Source organism: Microplitis mediator, chromosome 3, assembly GCF_029852145.1.
Source record: "Microplitis mediator isolate UGA2020A chromosome 3, iyMicMedi2.1, whole genome shotgun sequence".
Taxonomy (NCBI): domain Eukaryota; kingdom Metazoa; phylum Arthropoda; class Insecta; order Hymenoptera; family Braconidae; genus Microplitis; species Microplitis mediator.
This window is the reverse complement of record NC_079971.1, coordinates 2,135,182-2,143,375: the sequence shown is the minus strand read 5'-3', so window position 1 is coordinate 2,143,375 and position 8,194 is coordinate 2,135,182. Positions and strand designations below refer to the sequence as shown.

The 8,194-nt window shown below is 30.9% G+C and overlaps 1 protein-coding gene across 3 annotated transcripts; it reads right to left on the bottom strand.

Moving 5' to 3' along the window:
• Nucleotides 1-1,383: 1,383 nt before the first annotated feature.
• On the bottom strand, nt 1,384-5,350 carry LOC130665103 (uncharacterized). Of its 3 annotated transcripts, none has more exons than XM_057465379.1 (6): nt 5,278-5,350; nt 3,765-4,001; nt 3,270-3,404; nt 3,004-3,121; nt 1,700-1,825; nt 1,384-1,602 (listed from the first exon to the last, which is right to left on the bottom strand). In XM_057465379.1, exons 3-6 carry the CDS (start codon nt 3,369-3,371, stop codon nt 1,589-1,591), a joined length of 360 nt encoding a protein of 119 aa, XP_057321362.1. In that variant the 5' UTR covers nt 3,372-3,404; nt 3,765-4,001; nt 5,278-5,350; the 3' UTR covers nt 1,384-1,588. The 3 variants fall into 3 exon arrangements, with proteins under 3 accessions (XP_057321362.1, XP_057321360.1, XP_057321361.1); XM_057465377.1 differs by having other exon boundaries at nt 1,386-1,602; nt 3,741-4,001; XM_057465378.1 differs by having other exon boundaries at nt 1,386-1,602; nt 3,741-3,987; nt 5,278-5,347.
• Nucleotides 5,351-8,194: the final 2,844 nt, after the last annotated feature.

The following is an 8,194-nucleotide window of genomic DNA, read 5'->3' as shown; positions in this document are numbered from 1 at the left end:
ATTATTATTACATTCAGAAGAACATTCCGATGCAGCAATAGAACAGATGTACACGTGAAGAAATAGTAGACAAAAAATAACAATTAACTTTTTGATATCCATGTTATTGGGTTGAGATACTTTATTATATTGAGAAGATGAATATGATGTAAGCACAATATTAAATACGCGAAACAACTAGTGTGATTACAATTTGTGAAAGATGTCAAAGATATATATTATGAGGATTTTGATAACAATACCACTTTGTTTCATTATATCAATGTTTCATTGATAATAAAGATAAAAAAATTGATTGTAGCTTATGATTAGCTTACGTTGTATCAGAATATTGTCATCTTTATATTTATCTCATTATTTCATAATATTAATTAATAATCTATACATATGTGTGTGCGTGTGTGTGTGTGATAAATAAATGCAGTATTTATGTCCCGTTATATGTACAAAATAAATGTTATACAGTAGAAACTCTGTAACCCAGAGAGGAAAGTACCACGGGCCCAAGCTTGGCCCAGACTTGGCCCAACTTTGTAGAACCTTGGGCCAGGCTTGTAAGCCAGTCTTGGCCCAGCTTTGGTAGAAGCCTGGAATGATAATCTCGGGCCAAGCCTGGTTGCCAGACCTGGCCCATGCTTGGTTACCAGACCTGGCCCATGCTTGGTTACCAGACCTGGCCCATGCTTGGTTGCCAGACCTGGCCCAGGCTTCCAGGAAACGAATAAATTTAATTAAAAAAAATTTATTATTATTAACCTCGTAGAATTCATGATCATTAACGTTTTAATTATTTAAGGGAGGTAAATGATGTGAAAAAAACTCGGTGGAAATTCTGCTGGACTCTGGGCGCGAACTGCCGTCCTTCTGATTACTGGGTCCGAACGGTAGCTACTGGACGAACCTACTAACGTTGAACTGGTACATTTATATGATCTACTTGTATAAACCATGGGTATATCCAAACTTGGGTAATCCTACCTTGGCCCAAGCCCGGGTAATCATTGTAACGGCCAAGGCTAGGTTACCCAGTCCTGGCCCAAGCCTGGCTTGCCATTGGATGGCCAAGGCTAGGTTACCCAGTCTTGGCGTAAGTCTGGGTTGCCATTGGACGGCCAAGACTAGGTTACCCAGTCTTGGCCCAAGCCTGGCTTGCCACTGGATGGCCAAGGCTAGGTTACCCAGTCTTGGCCCAAGTCTGGGCCAATATAGGTGTGCCAAAGCTAGGTTCCCCAGTGCTGGGCCAAGTAGGGGCCCGTTGTTCAACTCTGGCAGCTCCTGTATGGGTTCCGATTTTTAATCCTCAACCTTCTCTGTTGATCTTATAACAATTAATAATATTTTTAGTAAGCGTTTTTCCACACAATCTCGATCAATAGACAAAATGAAACAGTTATTAAAGATTTAAATAATTTTGGAGTCACTTTAATAAAAAAATTTTTTTTAATTTCAATTTTAATAATTAGTTAAAAAAAAAAATACATTTTTGAAAATACCAATTAATATATCAATAGATAAAAACTTACGTTATTTTTAATCATTTCTCATTTTTTTATTTTATTTTAAATCAGTATACACAATTTTGTCCACATCACCACATTTCGACTAAAAACAAAAATTCAAATATTAAAATCTGACTTAAAAAAAAAATATATATATATATACAAATATATTAAATAATAATATTATTTGTTGAACTGACCTAGCACACATTTAGTTCGATTCAGTCCAACAGAATTCCATTCGCATTGACAACTCCAGTTAATACACTTAGCATTTTTTATATGCATGCATTCTTCGTCATATGAACAGTGGCACCCTAATCTTTCTATAAAACATTACATGATTATTTTTCAAAAATAAATCAATAAAGTTAAATGTCAATTAGAGGTCTGCAAATACTATTTTCATGATACCAGCATCGAAACTTAAAGTTTGTGTCTCTACAGCCAGTCGAAACAAGATAATTTCAGTCCAATGCTGCACTGTAAAAAAAGCGGTGTTGAAAATGGACTCATTTTAACTCCGCCCGGTGTTAAAATGAAATTACACCGGTGTAGAAGGCGTAATTCGGCGGTGTTAAAATACTGGTGTAAAAGCGGGGTGAACTGCGTTGCTCAGAGTATTAGCTTTGGGAAGCTTATAAAACCCAAAAAATATCTTGACACACAGACACGCACTCAAACTCGCGCACCCACACACACTCGAACTCACGAGCGCACACTCTCACACATACGCACACACATGTGCACACATTCCCAAAGTAAAATATTTTGACACCGGAAAATTTCTTTTAACACCGGTAAAAAGAATATTTACACCGGCGGCGGCGTTATTTTCTCACCACTTTTGGGGTTAAAATTTAACACCTACTGCTAGTGAATTCGTAATTCATCAATACGCGCATACAGTGCAAGTTTCTTCCCAAGAGAAGAAACCCGCATGTTTCTGCCTGGTGTTAGTTATATTTAATGTTCATTTGCAGCCTTGTTTTGCCTTTACTCATTTCATTTTTTAAGTGATAGTTTTAATTAACCAAATAAAATTACTAAAAAATGAGCGAAAATAATATTTTTGTCTTATTTACTGTCTAATAAGTGACTGTAAATCGCAGATTTCTCATTCTCTCATTCTCCGTATCATCGGCTTGAAATTAACTTGTTTTTTATTGGCTGCTGACACTGAAACGAAGTTCAGATGCAGGTAATCATGAAAAATATGGTGTGTAACTCAAGATAAAACACGATTTCAGACTGCGGCCCTGGTGAAAATTTTTCGGGCTTCGGTCTGAAAAACTCAGTTCTAGAGTTCTAAAGACTTTTTCGGACAAAAGTCGGAAAAATTTTCACCGGGGGGGGGGGTGATGTCAGCCAACTTCACCCTAATCTGAAATCGTTTTGTTTCAACCCTTGTTACACAATATACCATTAAATTATTCGTAGACCCCTTGTATGAAATTATTGAATCATAAAGAAATTTGTACGTTAAGATACAAAATTTATTTACTTCGAGTCAAACACTTGTACTCCGATTGTTGCTCCACTAATTCATAATTTTCGTCATATATATTCCGCTTAATTAATTGACACTTGTGCCCTCTATGACAACATGGCAAATATGGACACTATTTGAAAATTAACACTTTAATTATTTTACGTAAATAATTTTTATTTTTTTTTCTTATAAATAAATGAATTAATCAATTATTGCTAAGGTACAAAAAAAAAAGTCAAAATTTTTGCTTATGAATTAGAATACTAAATTATACTTACATCAGTACCAGAATAAGTACAATTATTATTATTTGGTACATAAAGTCCATCAATACTATACAAAATTACAATAAAAATAATGAATATATGTTTACTAGTCATATTTTTTTTTTGAATATCACAATTAGAAAAAACCTGAAAAAATTTATTTTTTAAAACTTATAATATTTATTTTTATAAAACTATTTTTAGAATATAAATTACTATATATATATATATATCATTTAAAAATGCTTTTACGCAAAGATTAAAAAATAAAAAAAAATATTTTGATGAAACCAAAAATAATAGTCATATTTATTTTATCAAAGAGAAAAAAAATTTCAAAATTTGTTTACAAAACCCCGCATTAAAAAATATATTTACTGAGCAAAATATTTTTTTTTATTTTCAATCTTATAATCGCAACAATATATATACATATACATCTATACACATATATATATTAAATAAAAATAAAATACTACTTACTTTATTAAAGATTTAATTACTCACTTTTTAAATAAAAATCGATATGATTTATTACTAAAAAAAAATATGAGCTCAGTTTTTGAAGCAACGTCTTCTCAACTTAACCGACTGAATCTTTGTAAAGTTTCACAGTACTCACAAACCCAAGACTTCAACGAACGATTCTTCTTTTATTTTCGTTATCTACATTGTACTGCAGTTACCTGGGTTGTAAATTATCGCAAAGGTTTGAGAGGTCGTAGACAACCTGAGTGACCATCACTATTAATTTTAAAAATACCTTTAAGTGACTTCTTAAAGTAAAATGCATGACTCATTTCGCAGGTGATAATGAAAGAAAGAAAAAAAACCTCTCATTTTTTTCGACCATTTTACCCCGAATGATGTTTAATATTTTTTGGATATGCGAATTATTAATCTGACCTTATCAATTGTTTAGAAAAAATTAAATTAGATATTCTAATTTTAATAAAATAAAATAATTTAACAAATTTTGAATAATTTGGTAATCTACAATTTTCCAAAAACTTACAAATTACAATTTTTTTTTTTTAAACCCTAGCGGATCCGTATACGCCGTGTAAACTTAGTGTAAACTTAGTGTAAACTCGATATATACTTAGTGTCAGTGTAAATTAGGAATTTATTTGGTGTATACTCGGTGCATATTGAGTATACACCAAATACACTCAAAATTTACTCTGAATTTACACGGTGTATATGCGGATATACACAGAGTTTACACCGAGTATACACTAAAAAAAATTTTTAAGTCCTCAGAACAAAAGTTGTGAAGATAATTTTTTTTGAAAAAAATTGAAATAAAATAAAATCAAATTTTGAAAAAAAATTAATGTTTCCAAAAAAATTAAAATTTTCAGGAAAATTAAAAAAAAATATACACATACATACATACAGTCATACAGGCACCATCGTAAAAACGGTCGGAGAAGCTTCCGGAGACCTCAAAACGTCGAGATCTGATTAAAACTCGATTTTCGAAAAACGGGGTAAAGCCAATAACTTTCCGATTTTCGAAAATTTTCAATTTTCTCAGCGAAAAGTTAATAAAAAATAAAATTTTGCAAATAAACTTGAGTAATAACTGTTTTTTGTTTTTATTCAATAAAAAAAAATTCACTCAGTGAGGACTAAATCAATTGAAATTGAACTTCGGAAATTTTTTGACTTTGCTTACAGCACTTAGAAATTTTTATGAAAATGGGACTTAGAAAAAAATTTTTGGTGTAAACTTGGTGTATACTCAGTGTATATACGCCGCGTATATTTGGTGTATATTTAGTAGATAGCGATCCGCTAGGGAATGTAAATTGTTTAATTTTTGTTTAGAATCGAAGAGTAATGTTCGATTCAATACAAAAACTTTTCGCATATCCCTAATTTTCACTTTTAAATTTATTTAAGAAATACTGTTGAAAACAATACTAATTTAGTGCGATTTGTAGTCTGTAGACAGCAAATCGCGAATTGTGAGTCATGGATTTCATATCCTCAACGAAAAAAAACTTTTTGTTACCAGAAGATGTTCTTGTGACTAGCGAATTGTTTGCTATCCCGAGCAATGGTTTGTAACTGCGAATAAACTGTTGTGCTGCCGTAAAAAAATTGATTTGATAAAATATCAGAGTGAATTTATAGCACTGACAAAATTTTTGTACTCATAAGCTAAGATTACTTAAGGTAACAAAATAGCACTTGTCTTCATTGTCGATGGCAACAGTTCTCTTAATAGAGAATCTATCGCTTTCCATGCTTGATAATATAATTTTTATAGTAAAGGGAGTTGTTATTAAACTCACCTGAGCAAGTGTCGCCGTAGAACTTCATATTTTGGAATTTTTTCCTAATATTATGGGGTCAGAATGAGCATTTTGGCCAATTTTCGAGGCCGATAGCTCGAAGAACTCGAAAATGTATTCACAACAATTGTTTCGAGTTCAAGGAGCTCAACAAGACTTAAAACTGATTACATTTTGAGGTGAATTGGACAAGTGGTTTATAAGTTATACGCAAAAAACAAAAAAATGAAACAAATTTTTAATTTTTATTCTTCGTATAACTTGTAAACTAGATGACCGATCTACCCCAAAATCTAATCAATTCTAAGTTTTGGTGAGCTCTTTTGATTGCCACCAAGTACGTTCAAATCGGTTCATTCGTTCCAAAGATATCGTCGGACAAAAAAAAATTCACACACACACACACACACACACACACACACACACACACACACACACATACACACGGACGTCCACCCGGGAATAGTCAGAATAGCTTCCTAGGACCTCAAAACGTCGAAATCTGATGAAAACTCGATTTTCGAAAATCGGACCGAAACCAATAACTTCCCTTTTTTTGAAAATTTTAAATTTTCTTAGCGGGAAGTTGAAAATGTATCGACGATTTACAAAAAAAATTTGATCGTGTAGATTTTTTGTTGTAGATCTCAAGTAAATTGTTAAGACCTTAATAAACGAGCAAATCAAATTTACTAAATTTGGTAGTGATATTCGGGCAGTCACGTACATTGATAGAAGGATTTTTTAGTATTTAAGAAACCATTTCTTAAACATCATTTTTTTTTATTTAACAAATATTTCTTACTATTTAAGAAATGATTTTTTAATAATTAAGAAATCATGCCTCAACAAATGATTTCTTAACTATAACGGAGGATAGCCACTGTGAGGATCGAAAAAATAGGTGATTTTCGGGAATTTTTTTTGACTGGAATAATAAAGGAATTTGGGGATCAGGTTTTTTTTGTTTTCTAAAGTAGGGCAGGGTGGGGCAGAGCGGCCCCCCTGAAATTTTGATAAAAAAAAAAATTTTTTTTTTTTCGAGTAATTACTATAAATCCGATATGTTTGCGCATTTTTACCCCTACGCATGACATTTGGGGCAAAATGGACAAGCCCAAAATTTTGCAAAAGTGATTTTTTCATATTTTTATCGTCAAATTAAAGAAAAATTAGTATAATTCCACATTTTTAGCCCTACGCATAACACCTGGGGCAAAATGGACCAGCCGAAACTTCCGAAAAAATTATTTTTTCATATTTTTCGGCCGTTTCTCTATGTACGAGGCAAATATGGTCACTAAAAATTTATAAAAATAAAATTTTTGAAATAAAGTAAAACTATAAAATTGATTTTTTTTTTTATTAAATAACAATTAGTAATTAAGGTAATCGAGAGTGAACGATTTATTACACTTTAAAAAATTTTTTTCGAATAATATAAAACCAAAAATAGTTGTCAAGAGAAAGAAATACATTCTTAATGATGAAAACAATTTAAAAAAAAAAAAAAAAACAAAAAAAAAATTTTTTTATCACTTTTTGAAGGGGGGCCGCTCTGCCCCACAAAAAATTTTTTTTTTTCAGAATTTTGGCAAAATTTCCATAAATTTGTTCGAAATAGGACAAAAGTAAAGTGATCTTATGGTTCAAAGCCACAAAAAATAATAATTGGCTTAGGGGGGCCGCTCTGCCCCACCCTCCCCTATACATTGAAGATAATTCTCCTACATTTTCATTAAAAAATATCATGTTGTTACAAAGTTATAAGCATTTTTGTGGAGCAACAAAAAAATTTTTGGATTTTGAAAATTTGTATTTGAAAAAAAATGGCGACATATTAAAAATTTTTTCGTTATTTTTTTTCATTTTTTTGGATTCAAACAGCCCTAAAAAATCGTAAAAATCAAAATTTTCAAAATCCCCTACTGGCAACTTTAGCTACTGAATAGACGAATACGGCAAAAAAAAAAGTTGCAAATCGGTTGATATTTATGCAAATTACAGATGCCACCAGTTCAAAAAAAGTAGTTTCGAGAAAAACGCGTTTAAAGTTTTTAGTCGATGCAACAGTCAGTTGACGCGCTGTCATAAAAATGACTATAACTTCAAAAGTATTCGGAATTTTCATATAAAACTCTAGATACATATTTTTGAACATACACACTTTGATTTAATAAAAAAAAAAAATTTTTTTTTTTGAAATTTCACAGTGGCTATCCCCCTTAAGAAATAATTTCTCAAATAGTAAAAAATATTTGTTAAATACAAAAAAATGATGTTTAAGAAATGGTTTCTTAAATACCAGGAATTCTTTTTTAAATTCTAAGAAATCTTTTTATCAGTGTAGTGACTGTGGGTTGCTCGTTATTTTAATTTACTGATTGTAGTAAAACATATTAAATTTTTTTTTTAAAATACGTACTTACCAGTACAACATTATCGTCACTACTAATGAGATTATTTCAAAATTACTTATCTCATAAAATATTGTCTATGACAAAATTAATTACGTCAAAACAAAATTTCTACAGTCGACTAAATCTATGTGAGATAAAAAAATATATATCTATATATTACTTGCAGGTATAGATAAATTATGATAATTACTATAATAAAAATAAAAAATAAAAT

What these genes read in the sequence shown, in the direction of transcription:
- LOC130665103 (XM_057465379.1), bottom strand. Translation starts at nt 3,371, where the DNA reads ATGACTAGTAAACATATATTCATTATTTTTATTGTAATTTTGTATAGT. An exon ending in GTACTTATTCTGGTACTGAT is followed by an intron (nt 3,122 to 3,269) that starts GTAAGTATAATT and finishes ATTTTCAAATAG; the next exon opens with TGTCCATATTTGCCATGTTG. An exon ending in GTACAAGTGTTTGACTCGAA is followed by an intron (nt 1,826 to 3,003) that starts GTAAATAAATTT and finishes AATGTTTTATAG; the next exon opens with AAAGATTAGGGTGCCACTGT.